The sequence below is a fragment of the Neltuma alba genome, unplaced genomic scaffold, assembly GCF_004799145.2.
Source record: "Neltuma alba isolate B1F8T4 unplaced genomic scaffold, ASM479914v2 tig00011239_pilon, whole genome shotgun sequence".
NCBI lineage: Eukaryota > Viridiplantae > Streptophyta > Magnoliopsida > Fabales > Fabaceae > Neltuma > Neltuma alba.
The window spans coordinates 176,281-197,558 of NW_021635958.1; the positions used below are offsets into that span (position 1 = coordinate 176,281).

Consider the following 21,278-nt stretch of genomic DNA (forward strand, 5'->3'; position numbering starts at 1 on the left):
AAGAGAGTAGTATGTTTTTACTAATATCAAGGGAATTTGAATCTTGCTAATCCGAGTGCTAATTCATGAGGAAAAGCGGGGAAAACCACACTATTACCTTAACTGTTGATGATCATTCTATTCAAAGGGGAAAACAAGAAATACGCCCAAACATGGGGTCGTCAGTGCAAATTAAACAAATTTGATGGCAAAATATACCCATATAGTACTTGAGTGTTTCCCTGTTCCAAGTTATCTTAAAGCCCACCTTCACCCTTCCCTACAATCGCCGGTCACCGGCATCATGCTCTGACGCCACCATTATTCTCGTCCAATCATGCGGCGGTTCTGTGTCTGAGATCCGAACGTTTTTCTTCCTTCCTGGTATGTCTGCATTCATTTTTACTCTCATCTCCGCTTCTGAAAAGCGAATTTGATTCTTTCGATTTGGATCCGTATCCGGCTTCTCTTTCTTGAATTGGATCATCACATACCCTTTTGCTAGTATCGGATTATTTTATATTTTACAGCTGCATGCATATTTCTTTCATTTACTCTTTTAATTCATGTTAATTTCTTGTTCTCATGGATTTGCAGTTTATTCTGTCTCGACACCTGGAATTTGGTCGAGGGAAACTTCTGGGAGTTCTCGCTAATTGGCTGGTACTACTGGAATTTAAAGCTTTCATGCTGATTCATTTCATCTTGTGCTCGTTTTTTGTTTTATTTTTTTTTTCCGAGATCCTGTTTTGTGTGTAAATATAGTAACATGCAAATTGGAAGAAGTTCCGCGAGGATTTGATTAATAGGATAATACAAGTAGAGACTCCTAACAGAAGTTTCTCAATTGTTGGAAAAAAGTACCTAGTTAGAAATCGGTCGTATGCTTATACTGCAATTTACTTTCTGGGCATAGGCCGCATAGTAGAAAATTGTGGCAATAATAGGATATTGGATACTGCTGTCGAAGCTTGCTTTTAATCTGCTATGGTTTTGTTGGGATGAACTAGGGATCTTTTGGTATGACAAAGGAAATATGTTTGTCTTGTTCTATGCAGGAAGATGAAGAGAAAGTGAAAAAGTTTTTGAAAATGAATTCAAGGGAAGGAGTGAATGATGGTCGAACTAGAATTGAACCAAATGATTCTCTTCTCCCTGGTCTTATTGATGATGTTGCCCTGAATTGTCTTGCTTGGGTTAGTAGATCGGATTATGCTTCACTATCTTGTATAAATAAAAGATACAATAAGCTGATTAAAAATGGGTATTTATATGGGTTGAGGAAACAATTGGGACTCGTGGAGCATTGGGTTTATTTGGTGTGTGATCCAAGGGGGTGGGAGGCATTTGACACCATGAAAAAGAAATGGATGTCATTACCTAAGATACCGTGTGATGAATGTTTCAACCATGCAGACAAGGAGTCCTTGGCTGTGGGCAGTGAACTATTGGTATTTGGTCGGGAATTGTTGGATTTTGCTATTTGGAAGTATAGCTTGATTCTTCATGGTTGGGTTAAATGCCAGGGGATGAATCGGCCGCGTTGTTTGTTTGGATCTGGTAGTCTTGGCTCCATTGCCATTGTTGCAGGTGGAAGTGATAAAAATGGAAATGTTCTAAAATCAGCTGAGTTGTATGACTCTTCGTCTGGTAGATGGGAACAATTACCAAACATGCACACACCACGTAGATTGTGCTCTGGTTTTTTCATGGATGGCAAATTCTATGTGATTGGTGGAATGTCAGGTCCTACAGTTTCATTGACCTGTGGAGAGGAGTATAATCTTGAGACAAGAAGTTGGCGGAAAATAGAGGATATGTATCCATTTGTTAATGGGGCTGCTCAGGCACCCCCACTCGTGGCAGTTGTGGATAACCAGTTATTTGCTGTGGAGCATCTAACCAACATGGTGAAGAAGTATAACAAGGTAAAGAATGTCTGGGATGAATTGGGAAGGCTTCCAGTCCGGGCTGATTCTTCTAATGGATGGGGTCTGGCTTTCAAGGCTTGTGGGAAGCACCTTCTGGTCGTGGGTGGTCAGAGAGGTCCTGAAGGTGAAGCTGTTGTGCTGAATTCCTGGTGCCCTGCATCAGGGGTAAAAAATGGCACCTTAGATTGGCAAGTTCTTGCTGTGAAGGAGCATGTTGGGGTGTTCGTGTACAATTGTGCTGTTATGGGTTGTTGAGATGTTTGTAGATTGACTCAACAGAAGGTGATGGTATCTACAGTCTGACTTAGCCTACAAGGGTGCTTCCCTGTGCATTTCGCTCTGGGAGAGCTTGCTCTAGCGGAGAATTTGGTTTCTTTCTTTTTAACATGGTTTATTTGGATGTGTTTCTCCCTTTTTTATGATGGTTGTCATTTGTTTTTAAAATTACTAAGTAGGCTCACACAGATATTTCTGTCATGTTTTTTCTCTCTCTTCATAATAGCCAACTATGTAAACCAATAAATCAAGGATTTTCATTGTTTAATGATTTTGGTGCTCATGGTTTGCCGATCTGTTTCTGTGCCTTTGTCAAAATTTATGTCCACTGTTCATGCGGAGAGAAATATTCAAATGGTATGATACTATGCTAAATGCTAGTACTCCCATGTAATGGGGGTCTGTTCTGTAGGTTCCATTTCCCGATATTATGTATCTTTGTTTGATTTGTTGGAGCCACAGTTTAAGCTCAAGTCATAATGAGGACGGTGTCCGTATATTACTCCGTAGACTATAGAGCCTCAGAGTTAAGTTAGGCTTGCCAATGCACCCAATGAACTCTTGGTTGTTCATGATTTGGTCCTCCGGTTGGAAACTTTCACAGTCGAGTTTCTATATAATAATATTGTTGATGCATGCGGTGAGTGAAATGATGACAAAGATTACTTCTCATATGAGCTCACTGTCGGTAATTTGAACTTCCAAGTCGACCTTGCACTTCTTAAAAGTTTAGATGTTTGTATGCGGAGCCTAAGAGGTCGTTTTCTTCCTGATATACTCTGATATTTATGAAATTAAGGTCCCCTCAGGAACTTTGTTGTGTTAATAGGCTTTGCCTACGCTTCCAGCTGCACTTCCTTGATTAAGATCTTGTTTTTCTCTTTCTGATTGTGTGTTATATAAGCTTTATTGGCACTTAGACCTATAAAAAGCTCTCTGTCCTTTAATCAAGAAAGATTAAACAAGGTTGGGGACCACTCTTAATCATCCCTAGCAGGTTCCCTTTTTTATTTTTTCTGTTCTGTGCTTTACTCCAATGAGTTTGGTGAATGGTACTGTGGTGGCATCGCATTTAACTCAAAGTTTAGGCGCATTTAATAATCATATTTTTACTACCAAGGATAATTACCCATATCAATATTATAAGGAATTGAATCATTGGGGAGGTTAGGTGCAAATGCAAAGCTCACTTTACTCATTTGTACAACAGTACTCGATCACTTAGGTATGTTACCCAGCTGTAACTTTCAGATCATAATGGATACTGCACTTCGCCTACTATTTCTGTAAGTGGAGAACCAGGTCCAGGAGGTTTTGAAGGGAATACGGAATACTTTGCTTTCCGTTTCCAGTTTGTGATTTGGGTTCCATTTTGTGCCGCACACTGTTCATGCATCGATTCTTTGCTCGGGAATGAAATACATACCAATCGAACCTGCGGGGATTGGCGAAGGATTTGCCACCGAAAAAACATAATTCCGTAGGAAAACATCCAAGCAATGTTGGTTGTTTATTGTTTGATTGATTCTAGCTTTATCGAAACTGTTCAAAACTGGGCTTACTTGCTCCTTTTTACTTCCATGGTGTAAACTGCTTTTATAAGTGTGCCTAGTTGTGTGATTCCTTGGAGAGATTGTGGTGCTTGTGCCGTGACATTGATTCACGCTTTCCCAGAAAGACATTGAGTGGGAATAAGATCCTTTCTGTCTGCTGAAATGATAGGTCCACCTGTGCCTGGTTCTGGGACAGCACTATTCCTGTTGGTCTCTTTTAGAATTGGATCGGACTTCTTTTTATTTACCTCACCCCCACCTATATAACTTGGATTTTCGAGATTGCCCGTGGATTCGGAAATATTTCATCTTTTTTTTTTTTAGTCATTTTTATTCTTGACATTCTTCTCAAAATAAAAAAACCGGAATATTAGTTCACCAAAAAGAACCCGGAAAATTAATATAATTTTTTATTATTAACATAAAAAATTATTTCAAATGTACAGAATACGTGTCTCTTAAGATCAGCGGGCCTCATTGATCAGAATATGACCCTTTTTGCTTCGTTTTTGTTGTCTCTACGGAACAAGAAATGTCAGCTCTTCAAGATAATGCATCGGGGATGGGTAAAGTATTCCTATTCAACGCACTCCGCATGCGTGTGAAGCTAATATATTTTGATTTGAAGATGGACGAGAAAACAGTTTTTTCAGTCATAATTTACGTATTTATGATATTTGGGAGTTTGAACTTATAATTTTACGTTTGAAAATATGTAGAAGGCGTTTAGTGTATTCATTTTAATGTTATACACGTACACAAACCATTAAATATTTCACCTATATCTGTTGATTTATTAAAAATAATGAGAAATGCATAATACAAAACGCACAAAACGTTCTAAGCCTACATTAAATTAAAAATACTTTAGAAAAAATACAATCCAAAACGTATTGCGTTGAATTAAATGAATTTTAATTTAAGAAAAACATGCTTATTTCACATGTCTGAATATTTTCGGCCTGTTCAGGCAAACAAAAAAAAAGGAATGTTTTCGATCTGTGCCTATATAAATCAATAAGAAGATAGACTTTTAAAGTACGGGTGGATGGATGAGAGAGAGCATGATCTCTGCAGGTCCAAATAAAGACTTTCAACTTTTTAAGATAATTTTTCAGGGCACCTTAGAGGATGGTTGGCTCAATTATGTATCACGAATGTTATACTTGGATGGGTTATGGTTATCTTGTGGTATCTGGGCTTTCTAGGTTCAGTGTACTGTGGGCCTCTTAGCCCAGGACATCTGCCCAATAAATCCCTAAACCTAGCTCAAAGAGAAGCTGTTCTTCTTTCCCTACCTTGTCGAATTAACAAAGAAAGAGGTTCAAGAGAAACGATTATTTTTGCACATTATTGGAAGCACGTTTCGAGAGTGTCCCAACGTGATTTTGGTTGTTATCTCAATATGACAATATGTGATTTTTTTTTTTTACTAAGCACAAACATCTTTCTATTAAAAACAATGCTGTTCGAAGTATTATTATACACTAAATATGAATACTTCACGGGAACGATATGTGATTTTGAAATCATATGAATACAGTTCAAACTTCAAAGCACACCCCACCTCTGTAAATCTCCCTCAATGTATCAAGTCTTCCATTTTCCAAACACGTTTAACCCCATCCAGTTAATATATTCGTTTTTCCCTCTACTCGTAAATTAACTATAGATCGAGAATACGATAAAAGAGAGAAACTCGTAAAATAATATGATTATATACGGGATGGAACCCTTTCTTTTCTTTTTCTCTTTACCTAACTCGTTATGGCGCAGTGGTCTATGACTCTGCAGTTTGCTGGTTGCCTATTCGTGCGGACAGAAACTTTCATGCTGCATCCACTTTATCATACACAATCTCTTGCTTAGTCTTCCATACGAACGATTGACTTTCACTGCATGACAACGTAGGAATATGAAGGGATGGGAACACACTAGAGTTTTCGAAAATATGAATGCCTGGATTTTGCATGCCAGTGAGCATGTGGGAGTAAGATGCTTGTTCCTCTCTTTGGCGCTGGTCTTCCCATTAAAAGAAATTTTAACCACAATGAAAAGTCAAATGTCAATTTTCTTTACATAGTACTCCTCAAGTCAATTCCCATAAACTTACTTCTGGAAGCAAAAAAAGGAACACTCCTTCCTTGTCGCTCGCGCGCACGCACGCACACGCCCCCCTATACATATATAAAGGGTTGGTACAATGCAATCAGCAGATTTGCTCGGGAGGGAGGTATTTAGGTTATATTTTGAGGGACGTGGCCTTGGAGGCGGTTAACGAAGAGGATCATAAAAGGAAAATCGGGAATTGGTTATCATATTTGGGAATAGCTAAGTAGCCGTAACAACAACAAGCACAACCCAAAAGTAGACGAGGCCCTCAATGGCGGAACCTGGAAATACTGACCTCTCACTTTCAACCTCTAAAACCCTAAACCCTTCTGATCCAATCAACGGTCCTCATTCATCTCTATCGCCTGCTAAAAGCGCTCAAATCCATCAGGAATCTTCGTCTCCCCCTGCCCAGCCTTCCGACGATGTCGTCTCGGGCGAGAAACGGAGGCGCGAGGACTCAGACTTTGGGGTCTCAGATCCTTCCCTTAACCCCTTGTGGAAAACCAGCCTCTGTTCTTATTTCCGGCGACATGATGGCTCCTGCAGCCACGGTAGTGAGTGCCGCTATGCCCACGGCGAAGGGGAGCTTCGGCCTCGGCCCGATAACACCTGGGACCCAACGTCAGAGCGGGCGAAGAAGGCGATGAAATCCGATACGGGCGAGAAATGTACAGTTTCATTGGGCGTAATGATGACTGAAGCTGTGGACGATGATGCTGATGGCGATGATAATGATGATTCCAATCACGCTCTTAGCAAATGCTTGGTGCATTTGCCGAGGAAGTGGGCTTCGGACAACTTGAGGGAATTTCTCAATCAAGAGGCAAGCTTCGTTTAAAACCTGTTCTGAAGTTGTAGTTGTACCAGTACCAGATTTCTCTGGATTTCGATTTTGAGAAAGTAGTTGGAATGTACAAAGAACAAACTGAATGTAGTATATGTGCGTCTGTTGAATTGAACTCTAGATAAGGTACTTGGCTAATTTGAGCTACTCCAAACATGACTTGATGGTTGTAACTTTGGTGATAAAATCGTTAACTTTCAGAGGGGATGAGGATCTAAACTCTGAACTAACTTAATAAATACTCATAATTATTTACTTTTTTTTCATTTTCCTTTTTTAAATTCCATATTGTAGAGGTGTCCGACTCTTTTTTGCTGAGATCAAAACTTATGTTATTCAATTGAAAATATATAAAAAAAGATATAGAAAGAAGCTAGTTCAGTGATCAAGGTTTCTTATGCTTAGGGTGGCAGAGGTATGATTTATGTAGCATGTACAGACTATGATATATTTGGTTCTTATTCTTCTTGTACTATACAGGGTATACCTTTTAAATCTGCAAAGAAAAAGATAGGCATGCTGGTAGGATTTGTCACTTTTGAAGATCAAGAACAGTTGGAGAGCTCAACAAAGGTAATTATGATCCCGTTATCCATTGTTTAATTCACCTGCAATGGAATTAGTGATTGATCAGACTGCCATTGTAATAGGAGCTGGAAGGCAAATTAATTGGCAGCAAAAGTTTAAAAGTTGCAGATGTTATTCCTCGATCATTTGATAAGAAAGGTAACTCAAGTTTCACTCTTTGTGCAGAATCTGCCCAAAATGCAGATTCTGCATTAGCTAAAGTGAATACAGTTGGGAATGTAGATAGTGAGACAAATAGTGCAAATTTGGCAGTTGGTGATTCCATGTCAAAGACAAGAAGCCTCCGCGATGTGGTGACTCCTCTTGCTCATATGGCCTATGCTGATCAGTTAGAGCACAAAAAGGGCAATCTTACGCAGATTCTCAAGAGACTTGTATGTTTTACCTGTTTCCTATTCTGCCTTTTCTAGTAAATTTTTTGGGGTTAGACCTCCGCATTCTATGTCTTAATTTTGTATAGAGTGATTTTTCAGAAAATTAACTATGAGGCATTTTGTTGCAGACTAGAAATGCTCGCAAAGCTTGTCCAAGCGGTGTTTCTCTTCCTGAGTGGATTCTCAAGTCTAGTGACATAGGTAGTGTATATATGTTCGAAAGTTTAAACCTAATGCCCAGGAAAACTGTAATTTTGGTTTTCAAGACTTATGAGGGGCTTATTTAGAAACTGCCTAATACGGTGGTATTTTTCTCCATAATTTACCTCACTACCGATGTTCTGTTTCTTTAGTTTTATTCTAACACAAGATGGTAATTTTAATGTTTCATATGATTGTCTCCCCCCCCCCCCCCAAAAAAAAATCCGCAGGTGGTCTTCCTTGCAAACTAGAAGGTATTATTGGATCACCAAGGGTCAATGGATATCGCAACAAGTGTGAATTTTCTGTTGGACATTCTGTAGAAGGAAAAATAACAGTAGGATTCATGCTTGGAAATTTCAGGTAAACTACATTCACTCTGTTTATAAAGCTCTTGGCATGTAAACTGTTTACTAATGTATTGCGGCAGGGAGGGTGTAACAGCAGTTGAGGAAGCTGTGAACTGTCCCAATGTTTCAACAATTGCACTCCGGTATGCTTCTATCTTTCAGGAATTTCTGCAGCATTCACAGTTACCGGTTTGGAATAGATTCAAGAATAGAGGGTTTTGGCGTCAATTGACGGTATGACTTTGCTATTTTTTGAATTGAATGTTGCTAAAAGTTTGTATTGGCATTGGTGAGAGAACTGTTCAGCCGTTAATTGGTTGTTGAACTTTTCCTTAAAGGTTCGAGAAGGAAGGACAAATGGAAAGGTTGCTGAAGCTGAAGATTTTGATGGTATTGCAGAGGTCATGCTTATTGTGCAGGTTACTTTTTAGGAGTAATCATGTTTAGAACTACCTTCAATGGATTGAAATGCCTGGTTCATGGTGGTGTTATTTATTGAACATGATTTATAAAGGGAGACAAGACCTAATTATATATAGATTATGCATCATGTCTCATGCTTATGTGTCATTCTTTTGTTAAAATTCATGGTTTTTTTTTCCACACTGATTATGTAGGTTTCTACGATGGGCTTTGATAATGAGCTAGTAACTGGTGAACTTGAGAAACTCGCTCAAGCATTTGTTGCAGGAGCTAATGCATGTTCTCCACCATTGCCTCTCACAGCTCTGGTTGTACAGGTAGGAATCTTTTTAGTCTATAGTTAATGTTTTGGGTCAGATTGATGCATTAAACTCTTAAATGCCTTATGTGTGCGTACCCATGCAAAGATACCTGGAATTTGGAAGGTTGTGATGCTGTTTTCAATGTTTAACGCAAGTTAATCTGCCCTTTAATTTTCTAAATGATTGCTATTCTGAAATTTGACTTCACATGTAGGATCACCAGGGAATATCCAATGTAGCACCAGCTGATGCCCCCCTGCGGTCGCTTCTCACTCCTAAGGCAGTTGGTGATCAAATAAATGAAAAAAATGGTACCATGGATGTCCGGATCCATGATTATATTAGTAACCTCCAGTTTTCTATATCTCCGACTGCATTTTTCCAGGTGAGGATGGCATCTGATGTTGTACGTAGAGCGGCAAAATCATGTTTTCCCAGTAGTTAAAATATTGAATATATTTCTACTGCAGGTCAACACTCTAGCTGCTGAGAAGCTGTACTCACTTGCTGGAGATTGGGCATGCTTAGGTCCTGATACATTGCTATTCGATATTTGCTGTGGGACAGGAACAATTGGGCTGACCTTAGCACATCGTGTTGGTATGGTAATAATCATCTTTGAATATGCTATGGACTCAATTAATTAAGATCGCAGCTTGTTGGAAGTGATTATGTGTGTAAAGGTTTCTCCCGGTGAGATTAAATGAATGCATAGAACATGACTCAGTTTTCCAAATACTATCTGAGAATTGATTGATTGTTCAATTTGCATATAAAGCATGGCCTTAGCTTATTTTCCAAAATTTTATGATTTGAAATGGCTTATCCTGATTTGTTTGTGGGTTTTATTAGGTGATTGGCGTTGAAATGAATGCTTCTGCAGTATCTGATGCTCAAAGGAATGCTGAGATTAACGGTATAAAGAATTGTAGATTTATATGTGCAAAGGTGAGATCAACTTTTTGGTTTACTTCCTATTTGAGTTATGCTATGGCGTCAGGCAAGAAGTCGTCAGAAATTAATAGAATGTAATAGTATCATAATTTATGACACCAAGAGAACTTATCTCTGGTGTAAAGTTGTTTAATTCGACTTAATTAGTTTATTAGTTGACTCAGGTTATGATAATCAAACTTTTGCATGGTGACTATTTATACGAGGCAACAGGCGGAGGATGTGATGGGATCTTTGTTAAAGGAGTACCTAAATAAACCGAAGGAGCAAGTTAATGTTCCCAGTATCTGTGGAACTGACGTTGACGAAATTTCTGAGGGGAGCACACGCCACGAAACTGAAAATGGTGAACGAGAATCTCGGTGTTCTGAAAATGGCAGGCAAGAAGATGAAATTGAGGTTCAGAAAGGGAGCGATTCTGAAAACGGGAATTCTTTGATGCAACGATTTAAAAATGTTGTTGCTATTGTTGACCCTCCACGTGCTGGACTCCATCCAACTGTAAGAATCATTTTTCTCATTACATCTGGAAAAAAATAAGACAAGGTGTCTGACGCAGTGAGTATGAATGCACTAGTGTTATATTATACTCGTCCCGGTTGAAATTTGATTTGGTTAGTTATATCTATTATACGCAGACTCGAGTGCTATATTAGTATATTACACATCTTTTGGAACCTTATCTTAACTTATCCGCCTGTCCGCTCAGTTGCTGTTTGTATTTTTCCTTTCTCCTTCTTTTCCTGAAAATCAAAAATTTGAGATTGCAGGTAATCAAAGCTCTGAGGACTAATCAAGGACTGCGGCGACTTGTGTTAGTCCTTGTTCTGAAACGCAATACACTGTTTATGGTAATTTCAATTCTTTGAGATCTAATGATAGGCTTTTATATGCAGCTACATATCTTGTAATCCCGAAAGTTTGCTGGCAAATGCTATTGAGCTTTGCACGCCATCTCCCGTGAAAATGGAAAAAGGAAATATAGACAACAGAGGATGGAGAAACATGAGCAGTGCTGGCCTTGCAAGGCGTAGGGCCAAGTCCATGCCTATCTCGGAGGCCTTCCAGCCCATAAAAGCCATGGCTGTTGATCTATTCCCACATACTGACCACTGTGAACTGGTGATGCTCCTCGAGAGGTAGGAAGCAAGAAGGTGCTGATTGGTGATTGGTCCGTCGGCCAGGTTGAGATTTTCTGGCTTCTTATCTTGTGGGATCTCAAACTTTTGTGGCGGACCCCCTTGTTCCTTTTTAGCTGCTTTCTACTCGTCACTGATGGATATTGCTGCTAATGATCTTTTGATCTTGCACGTTGAGTTATTCTGTAAAATGACCTTGAAAAGATTCAGCCGCCATATAATATTTGCAGCGCACTGCATCAAGTTTTATCAGTATCGAGATTGCTGCCTTTTTTCAATGGTTAATTTTATTAATGACTACTGTATGGGAAATATTTATAGTTTGATTGATGATACGTTTTCTTTGGCTTTGGAGCAGTAGTGATTGATGGGTATCACAATGTGTGGTTTTAGTTCTAGCATATCACTGTCAACATGGATGTTTTGTCAAACTATAATGCCTCACCAAGTCCTTGTTGGAGACCGAGTCATCCAACTCGCTTTACCTAACTGTAGTTGGTGGACCTCTATTTTATTTAGATATGAAAAGAACACCTGCTTCCACCTCATTTTTCGCACAATTTTATTTACCGACAGGTTTAAACTAAATTTATATATTCCCTCTAAAATAATTTAGTATGTATGTGGCTCCATGCTAAATATGTATAATCCATTCGTCTTTTATTATTACTACCTCGGTTTCTGGATATAAAAGTTAGTTATGGGCTTTATTTTGATTTTAAATAAGTAATCTTGGTTCACCTTTTTTTAAAAACTAATTTGCATTTTGAATAATAGTAGTTTTAATGCAATTGATTAAAAATGATATTTAAAAAATATGTATTTTTGATAAATAATTTGTTGGACTAATTTTTTTAAATTTAATTTCGAAGTTCTTTGCCTTCTCAAAAATTTTCAACCTGCTTATGACATTCCTCTGGTTTGGGGGGGGGGGGTGGGGGGTAGAAGGGTTTTTTAATCATAAAAAAAAGGCCCTTTAAAGGGTTTTAGGCAGGAAGATAAGAAGGGTTGGACTTGTTAAAAAATAACAAGTGGCACAAGTAGAGGGAGGGTTGTTGCTGCATAGGGTGTGTCCCGAATTTATTGCAGCCACATCAAAGTTGGGTGGTGCAGTGCTCGTCGTAGAATAATCAAAAATATCCTTGGCTCATCATTTTTCCAGTCAGTTTCCCTGCTTCTATCCTCAGTGTGGAGGTTAGGTATACCCTCTCAGTCTTTTCTTATAAAATCTAATTTTTTAGATGGATTTTTTTGTTTTTTATAAAATCCTCTTTGAGTTTGTCTAAATATTTAATACATTATTATCTATTTTATTTTTAATTTAATGTATTTAATACATTCTCTTTTTTCATTTATCTTATTATTACTCTCTTACATTTAGTTATTTATATAAAAGGGTATATTTGAAAAAAAAATTATATTTATTACATATTAATTTTTTTTAACTAATTTTAATTGTTTTCTTAAACTGTGAAATTTAGTTTAAAAAAATCTTATAACAAAGGACGGATGGAGTATTATTTACTCTTTATTATATTTATTTACCCAGTAACTCTTATCGGTTCCTACGAGAAGTAATACGCACGGTAATCCTTCGGTGTTTTTTCTGGTCTTCAATAATTCTACTGTTGAGGAAACAAAACGCTAACTAGACGGCATGTACAATACCCTTAAATTTTAATTATCCATTCTGTGTTTCTTCCTCTCAATTGAATCAAAAAGTGAAAAACTTGTACGATTTTCTTTTCAGTCGGAGTTTGTTTTAGGATGTCCCTTGACTGGTGTGGAAGGAAAGGTCGTATTCTAAATTTAGTGGCGCTTCATAGTATATAGAAATAGTACTACTTTTTGGCAGCAAAGAAACGATGCATTTTGTGCGGCTACCCATCTCTGACTTCTGTTTGGAGTTATTGATCCATATTTTCATCATTTACTACTCCTAACTTTATTTCATCGGTCCGCTTCTCCACCACCTTGGGAGTGTAAAAGGCTATTCCTTCTTTTAATTTTTCGATCTTCGTTCTCATTATTTTGCTCCCTCTTTCTCTTCTTTAATTCATTACTGCTACTACTTCTCTCTTCCCACTGTATCCCGTTAATATCCATGCACAGGCTTATCTGCTACTGAATTCTTAACATTTAGCATTAATGGCGACCCTCCATCTCCATGAAATCTCAACTACTATACGCCATCCTCACCTCATCGTGTGGCCCCATGATTCATTCATGAGATGTCCACATAGGAAGCGTTGTGGACTTGTGGCTTGCCTAGCAAGACGCCCAAAGTAGTATGACTAGGAGTAATATTTGATTTTAACTTTCTGCATGATCATGTTTGGCTATCTACTTTCGATGCTTGCTGCACAGCCTGGTATTCCATACTTGAATTCAAAACTGTATGCGACAAGACAAAAAGGATACAACTTTTCCCTCAACTCCTCCTCAAGCATCTTTCATAATGATGAACAAGAAAATAAAATCTCCTTTTGGTTCCCCTCTTCAATTTGACTCCCTATATATGGGTATCATATGGAGAATGGAGTAATGTATCCACACCCAACAAAAAATTATTATTATCATTCAAAAAAGTAAAACAAAAGTTCCTGATGATCTATTATTGCTTGATGTGACTTGTTTTTTTAAATTTGTGTGTATGTGTGAGAGTTGAAGCTTGTTCATTTGCATGTTTATACTGTCCAGTTTTAATTTTCTTAACTCAATGACCTTAAGTACTCTTTTTTAAATCTTAAATGTGACATTGCAGGTTTAGCCTTTCAACAGGTATGCATGAGGTTTTTTCAACAAATGAAGGATAAAAAAAAAAAATCCAATTTCTCAACCCAAGTTAATGTCAATGTCAATGCCTGCTTTCAAATAAATCATTGTGTATGGTCTGGTCTGTCTTTTTTCTATCGAGCCTGTCTCTAATCAATTTTCCTGGATATTGTAATCTTCATGTAAATGTCTGCCATTTCGGTCACTTTGCCTCATCTCAGTTCTTAAGCTCAGGTGAAGGAAGAAAAACTCTCGGTTCCTAATCTATCAGAAATACAACTATATTTAAATTAAATCCACGTCAAATAAGCTAAACCCCTCGCCGCCCCAAAAGAAGTGACAGTAAATCTAAAACTGCATGTACCAGCACGATCTACTGGAATTTGATCCGACCAGACATGCATATAATATAAAGAAAGAATAAAAGAGAAAAGGCGAGTGGTTATAGCAAAGTACGGCCCTTTTTGGATTAATAGTGGTGGCCAAGTTAAATCACACATATCATAATTCAAATTTTATATATTCACTGTAACTCTGTGAGCACAGTGTGGCGTTCGACACAAATTGCTTTTCTTTTTTTCCCCCCCTTTAAAGTAAAAGATCTGAAGTTGATTTCCTTTTCCCACTTTTTCCCTCTGTTTCCTGCTGCTGGCACTTGACACTTGCTTTTTTGACAGTGCAAAAATACAAACTCAAATCAAAGAAGCGGGGTCATGAAGTTGATATGTCTTTGTGTTGTTTATCACTTTTTTTAATTTCTGGGGACATCTGGCGTTGTTCACCCCTGATGCTTACGCTAATCCCAATTATCTACGTCTGTATCGTGACAGGGGGTGCACAAAAGCTTCGTCAAACCAAGTCAAATATCTTGTTCTTTTGACCTTCTTGTGAGATGAGTAATTTCGATGCGTACAATCACTAGTTAACAATCTTTACTCTCTCTTTGGAAAATTTGCAGGAGTAAAACCCAAGTTATTTCCAATATATGTTACGTCTCACTGGAACTAAAATCTCTTAATCGAATATTTCAGTTTTTTATATACTTTTTTAGTTTTAAATATAAAATCATTTTTATAGTGTAAAATCACGCTACAAAAGAGATATTATGTTTATGACCAGAAGAGTATAAGAATAATGTTAATAACCATGAATATTCCCCATCGAGATAAAAATTCGCCAAACAAGGCTATAAATTTATTCCGTTCGGATGCGTAACGAAATGTGGAGATTCTTAATGATTGAATATAATGAAAAGAATTTAGGGAAAATTGAGGAGAAGGACCTAAAAAAATTAGTATTTATGGAGAGGGATCTTAAAAATCGTAATTAATTTGAAGGACCAAAAATTAAAATATGAATTTATAATTACGAAATTATCCCTAGCCAAATCCCTACATTATCTCCAAGACCCATCTCAATATTTGACTATCAGTTATCAATTGAAATATAAATTTATAATTACTAAATTGCCCCCCCTTAAAATTAAAAACTAAATACAGCAATTAACTAAAATTAGAGTCCTATTTTTCAGTCATTCATATCTGCATCTACTAGCCTTTCATTCCAATATGGCTGGAAAAATTTCCAGCTTGCGCAACTGTGATTTTGCCCCTCATTCCGATGTGGTTGGAAAAATTATTAGTGAAGCTTAGGTTACAAAGGGGTACTATTTACTTGATTTTCATATTTTGGTTAACACAAAGAAATATATTTATATTCATCTAAGAAGCTTTGTATAGGTAGTGTGATTGTGTTTATATGTATGTATGGTTGGGATTGAATGAAGGTACAAATATATACTTTTATTTTCATTCAAAAAGTCTTTATATAGAGGCCATGAGAAAATTAGAAAACATTCGGTACAAATAAACTAAAGGAGAGAAAATAATGTTCAAAATATACATACCGTCCAATAAATAGTCTGCTAGTTGATTCCTTTTAATTTGTCTTCTTTGTTTTGGATTTACAAGAAGATAATTGCTGTTAGTAAAAACTTTAGGTGCATCAAAAAGAGATAAAGAGAGAGAGAGATAGAGAAATCAAGTTCAATTGATAATTAACTGTTAAATTGAAATAGGAGGGCGTTGGAGATAATGTAGGGATTTGATAAGGGATAATTTGGTAATTGTAAAATTTTATTTTAATTTTTGGTCTTTCAAATTAATTACAATTTTTAAGATCCATCTTAATAAATACTAATTTTTTTAGGTCCTTCTCCCTAATTTTAGAATTTATCATTTCATTTGTGGCCATTCCCTATTTGGCTGGGAAACTAACAATCACATAATTGCGTGAAACGAAAGTGATTTAAAGGAAATAAACCCCAAAAAGTGGCAGAAAATAAGGGAAAGTATGCCGCTTTGAATTTTCTTTTAACATGATCTTGTGGAGAGCTTACTCAAGTGTACTGTTTCTCAAAATTCATATTCATAAATAATAATTAAATTAAACATTACTATATTTGTCAAGAATTTCAAATCCGCGTTTTATTACCCTTATCCGTACTTGATTAACTGCTCTTTATCCTGGCCTTCCTTTTATTATTGTGGGGCAGAAATTGGGACGATGAAGGAACTTCCAGAACGAGACGCATGTTTGAGATTTGAGTAGAGTTAGTACTTTTAGCAAAACTCAGATCAGTGTAAAAACAGTGCGTGCGCACTGGGGGAGACTGAGGTTTTGTGTATGCGTAAGTAGGCCAGGCTTCCCACCATCCTCTGTCATAAATGCTAAGTTTCGTCGTCGTCGTCGTCTTCATCATATCCACTTCCTGACGTCCCAAGATCCCTTTTTTAGCCCTTTCCCTCTGCCTGTGTCAGTCCCTCTCTATTTGGGGGGTTAAAGCAATGCGCTGAGCAGTAAGCAAGTAAGATATGGTCAAGCTTCGTGCCTGCAAGGACTGAACTTTATTCGTTATTCGTGTTTTGGTTGGTCTGTGATATCCGAGTTGTGTTTGTGATTTGTTACGAGAATATGAGTACAGAGAAAAAGCCTGTGAGTGAAGTACATGATGCGGTTTCTTGTCAGAGAACAGCTTCTCTTCCAGTTCACAAGGTAGCTCTGCTCTTTCAACTCCTTCTTCCTCTTCTTCTTCTTCTTAATTTCAGGTTGTGATGCCAGGGCATGAGATCAGAATAGTATTCCATGTTCCATCTGTGACTCCAATAGTTTCTTTTCTTCTTTGTTATGTATGTGTTTGATGCTCTTTTACGTGTTTTAGTTGTTCTTTCCGATCAAAACTTTCAAATATTGTCTCGTAATTTAACAGCCATGGTCGACATATTTGAACGAATTCTACTATGGGTCCTCGTCTGAGGTCTGAACACTCGAAACAATCCCGATGATCGTACAGCTATCCTTTTTCACAAACATTGTTTTTGATACTACAGTGCTTTTATGCCGAAAGATATTGCCCTTCTCGCCCTTACTTCATGATAAGCGTGGCTAGGTAAATTTGAATTTCGTCAACTGAGTATGTGGGATGCGCTACGATAAAATGTGATAACATTTTTCTTTTCATGAATCTTCCTTTTCGTTTAATCGTCAGTAGGTAAGTTTGTCCTGCTTTCTAATGCTTGTGGATCAAACTAGGCGCAGGTAGGTCAAGCTGTCTTTTTACCTTCCATTTGCTTTGAATTTGGGAGTCCTGAAACACTTTTCTAGAACATGGGCCTCAAATTTATGAAAACCAGAGTCACTCCTTTCTCCCTAATCAAAAGTGCTTGAATTTCTTCTGTATTTTGAATTCACTTTGCTGTCTTATTTACAGTCTTGTTAACTTTCATTCTGATGGATTTGCCCAGGGTGAGATTGATGAATTTCACCGTAATAAAGTTGTTTCACGTGCGTGTTTGTGTTTATGTTTTTCTTCTCTGTAACGAACAAGATTCACGGGGTCTTTCTATATTTACATAAAATCTGAGTGGCAAAATATGTGTAGCTTGCTATATTGCTAATAATCTGAAGTGACGTTGGTCCATTCTTCTGGCATGATAAATGGTTGTTTGTTTACATGTCGTAATTCATTTGCTTTTATGAGTCATAATATCTTTTTTTTTCCAATAATAATTTCTGCATTGCTTTTTCGTATTTCATTACATTTCATGGTTAAAATTTTAGCATGCATGGGCTGCGTTGCGTATAAATATCAAATCACAATTTGATCGATAGGTTGATGATACAATGGCAATAAGTGAAGAGTCCACACATACTCGTCGCTGGAAGCGAGATAATCTTTCACTACAAATACCCTCAAGAACATCAGAAGAGTCTTCTCAAGATTTTGTAACAATCAAGATGCCCCAGACTCCAAGTCCTTCTCCAACTCCCAAGAGAGTGAATTTCCTGGTGACTTCTCTCTCTGTTGATACCTCCGTTAATAAATCTCCGGGACCTTTAACATCAAGAGGAAGACCATCCATAAGAAGTTTCTTACCAAAACTGAACTTCATTTCCCGGGCGTCATCAGATGTTGAAAAGGGTTCTACTGTAGCTTCAGAAGGTTCCTCTTCAGGCACTCGAGAAAAGCCTTCAATCTCAAGAACCTTGTCCCTTACTAAAATATTTACTCCCAGGATTAAGAGGACCTCATCATTGCCAGTGGATGAATTTGCACATTCAAATTCAGAATCTGCTCACGCTGGAACTGTTGGCACTCCTTTGCCGGTAACATTTCAACCAGTATAGTCTTAAGTTCAATTTGATTGTTTCAATGTACGATGAATTGTCATCTTGGCTTTTCACCAATATGATTAGGAAGAAAAATGTTTTGCTTTTATCCATATCGACAAATGATTAGAACATGATTTCTAAATTTTTATGGACTTCTTCCACTATCACCTGGTCTTGAATATGCCAATAGGTTGAAGAATGAAGGAACCTCAGGTTTTAGAAATTTCAATGTTTTTTCTGTACTTTAGACCCAATTCATCATGAACCGTCTTTATCTAGTGCACCCTCTTTATATTCAGTTATTCCTGAGCCATGTCATGAGGCCAGTTACCCTTGGCTGTAAAGCTTTTAAGTGTCTTTTGCACTTTGCAGAGGAGCTCTGCTCAGAGGCAGATAGTTCGCTCTCTTTCGGTGCCTGTCAACAATAAAGAGAAAAGCTTAAGGAGAATGGATTCATTTTTCCGTGTTATTCCTTCCACCCCACGAGTGAAGGATGGAGTTGAATTATCGACAGCATCCCCCACAAAGGATTCTGGTATATCTTATAATGAGCACTGTCATGTGATCTTCAAAAGTAAATAGAATTTTATATATCATAGATATATATTGAGATCCATCGATTGACATATTATGACATGCCAAGCATTAATAATATGAACAGTGAAGCAGATTGTCTGTAAATTCTACATGCAGTTAGTAACTTCAAATATTTGTCTTGGTTCAGAAAACGATATTGATGATGGTGAAGACATAGCTGAAGAAGAGGCTGTATGCAGAATTTGTATGGTTGATCTATGTGAAGGGGGTGAAACTTTCAAGCTGGAATGCAGCTGCAAAGGTGAACTTGCTCTAGCACACCAAGAATGTGCTATTAAGTGGTTTAGCATCAAAGGAAACAAAACATGTGATGTGTGCAAAGAGGAGGTTCGGAACCTACCTGTCACTCTTTTGCGGATCCAAAGTGTCCGGGCTCGACATACTGGAGCAAGCAGGTCTCAGATGGACGATGTGAATGAATATAGGTATGCTAATGATAGGTCAATTCTCTCTGTGAGATGACATGTTTCAATTTTGAAGTAAATGGATACTGTGGAGTCTCTGGATACAATAGACTTTTTGTCAATTTATCATATGTTTTGGACTTCCAGTCATGAATTTGCAACATCAAACTTAGACGCCACCACAACTATCAAGTATGAGTTGCCTGTGATGACAGTTCATTCCATTAAAACCATGTTTGAAGCTTCATTCTCATGGCTTACACACTTAAACTAACCTAGAAAGCAACGAAGTCAGTATTTTCCTTTGAACGCTGCAGCTAATACTGGAGCCCTGTCATAGATCTGAAGCTGATTGTTCTAGTAATACCTTTATTGATGTTTTCATTTTGTCTGCCTTTTTTTTGGTAGGGTTTGGCAAGAAGTACCTGTTCTAGTCATTGTCAGCATGCTTGCCTATTTCTGTTTTCTTGAGCAGCTATTGGTAAGAACAGCGCAGTTAGATCTGTCGAAATTATAAACTTTTAGTGTGTTCTGAGTTATTTGACTCTGCGCAGGTTGGGAAAATGGGTACTAAGGCAATTGCCATATCTCTTCCGTTTTCATGTGTATTGGGTGTTCTCTCTTCCATGACATCATCCACAATGGGTAGGTTTGCACATAGTCTGGAGAAATTTCATCATGCTGCATGAGGTTGACACCATCATTTTACATTATGTAATAATCTGAAATCATATGGCTATTGATAGTGTCATTAGATTGTTTTTAATAATGAATACTTGCTCCCCCCCCTTTTTTTGGTGCTTAGTTCATGATAGTTAATTGTGCTATAAATTTTTACAAAACCCTGACCATAAATTGTTGTTCAGTGAAGAGCAGGTTCGTCTGGATTTATGCATCAGCACAGTTTGCTCTGGTGGTTCTGTTTGCTCATATATTTTACTCCTTGGTAATTGCGAAAGATGTACGCTTCGACCATAATGTTAAGTTCTTTTGGTCTTTTATTTGTTAAGCTCAAAGGACCGTAGTTTCTTCCTCAACAAGTAGTGACAATATCCATATGTTGAAACAAAATGTAGACTGTTGGGAACTGAGAACCCTACTGGAAGAATGACTTTAATTTGTGTTTGACTTGCAGATCCATGTGCAGGCAATCATGTCGATACTTCTTGCAACCTTCGCAGGGTTTGGTGTGGTAATGAGTGGAAGTTCAATTCTTGCGGAGTTCTTCAGATGGAGAAGAAGATGGCAGGCTTCATCAGAGCAGAATAATACTGGTCCTCAAGTGATGGCTCCTCATTCAGGTTCTTCCACAGCCAGGACGCAGAATCACCAAAACTCGAGTCAGATACCGACACAAGCTAATAATGAGAATGCTTCTTCATAAGCTAATAGAGCAGATAAAAAATTTGTGTTCATCCCTCAGTATTTCGGAAACAACTACACATGACTTTGATTGTACAGCTCATAATGATAATGATAATGATAATGTAGTGTTGTCAGAGAAAAGAATGGCTCAGGATAGTGGTTATCGCTGGTAAGCATTTCTTTTGGGCTTTGTTAAATCAAGAGGCCTGTGACCGTCTTTTTGTAATCTTAGGGGAGAAGACAACAGAAGAATTGAGGCATACTTGAATAGCATGATGATGTGCTAATGCCAGATTTGGTGAAGCATTCCAAATATACAGGGAATTAATCCATGGTGAAAAAAAATTTAACGCCAAGTATTATTTAACAACCAAGTTCAATATTCCGGCCAAAAAAAGAACCAACCAAGTTCAATAATATTTTGATCAACTGGTATG

General features: G+C 37.6%; 3 protein-coding genes across 5 annotated transcripts; all 3 read left to right on the plus strand.

The window, feature by feature from the left end:
- The first annotated feature begins 227 nt into the window (after positions 1 to 227).
- LOC114762661 (F-box/kelch-repeat protein At5g60570) lies at positions 228 to 2,482 on the plus strand. Its single transcript, XM_028952194.1, has 3 exons — positions 228 to 363; positions 577 to 642; positions 1,038 to 2,482. Exon 3 carries the CDS (start codon positions 1,071 to 1,073, stop codon positions 2,163 to 2,165), a length of 1,095 nt encoding a protein of 364 aa, XP_028808027.1. The 5' UTR covers positions 228 to 363; positions 577 to 642; positions 1,038 to 1,070; the 3' UTR covers positions 2,166 to 2,482.
- A 3,485-nt stretch (positions 2,483 to 5,967) lies between these two features.
- Positions 5,968 to 11,403, plus strand: LOC114762660 (zinc finger CCCH domain-containing protein 24). Its single transcript, XM_028952193.1, has 15 exons — positions 5,968 to 6,677; positions 7,179 to 7,271; positions 7,349 to 7,424; positions 7,539 to 7,660; positions 7,789 to 7,861; positions 8,092 to 8,224; positions 8,292 to 8,445; positions 8,550 to 8,630; positions 8,829 to 8,951; positions 9,151 to 9,321; positions 9,407 to 9,541; positions 9,789 to 9,884; positions 10,104 to 10,391; positions 10,661 to 10,704; positions 10,787 to 11,403. The coding sequence occupies exons 1-15, from the start codon at positions 6,123 to 6,125 to the stop codon at positions 11,031 to 11,033; spliced, it is 2,391 nt and encodes a 796-aa protein (XP_028808026.1). The 5' UTR covers positions 5,968 to 6,122; the 3' UTR covers positions 11,034 to 11,403.
- Positions 11,404 to 16,364: 4,961 nt separating this feature from the next.
- LOC114762633 (uncharacterized) lies at positions 16,365 to 21,194 on the plus strand. Of its 3 annotated transcripts, none has more exons than XM_028952153.1 (8): positions 16,365 to 16,858; positions 17,975 to 18,469; positions 18,848 to 19,010; positions 19,200 to 19,497; positions 19,885 to 19,957; positions 20,031 to 20,121; positions 20,343 to 20,455; positions 20,612 to 21,194. In XM_028952153.1, the coding sequence occupies exons 1-8, from the start codon at positions 16,778 to 16,780 to the stop codon at positions 20,858 to 20,860; spliced, it is 1,563 nt and encodes a 520-aa protein (XP_028807986.1). In that variant the 5' UTR covers positions 16,365 to 16,777; the 3' UTR covers positions 20,861 to 21,194. The 3 variants fall into 3 exon arrangements, with proteins under 3 accessions (XP_028807986.1, XP_028807988.1, XP_028807987.1); XM_028952155.1 differs by having other exon boundaries at positions 20,343 to 20,422; XM_028952154.1 differs by having other exon boundaries at positions 16,366 to 16,858; positions 20,343 to 20,437; positions 20,612 to 20,930.
- The last annotated feature ends 84 nt before the right edge of the window (positions 21,195 to 21,278 follow it).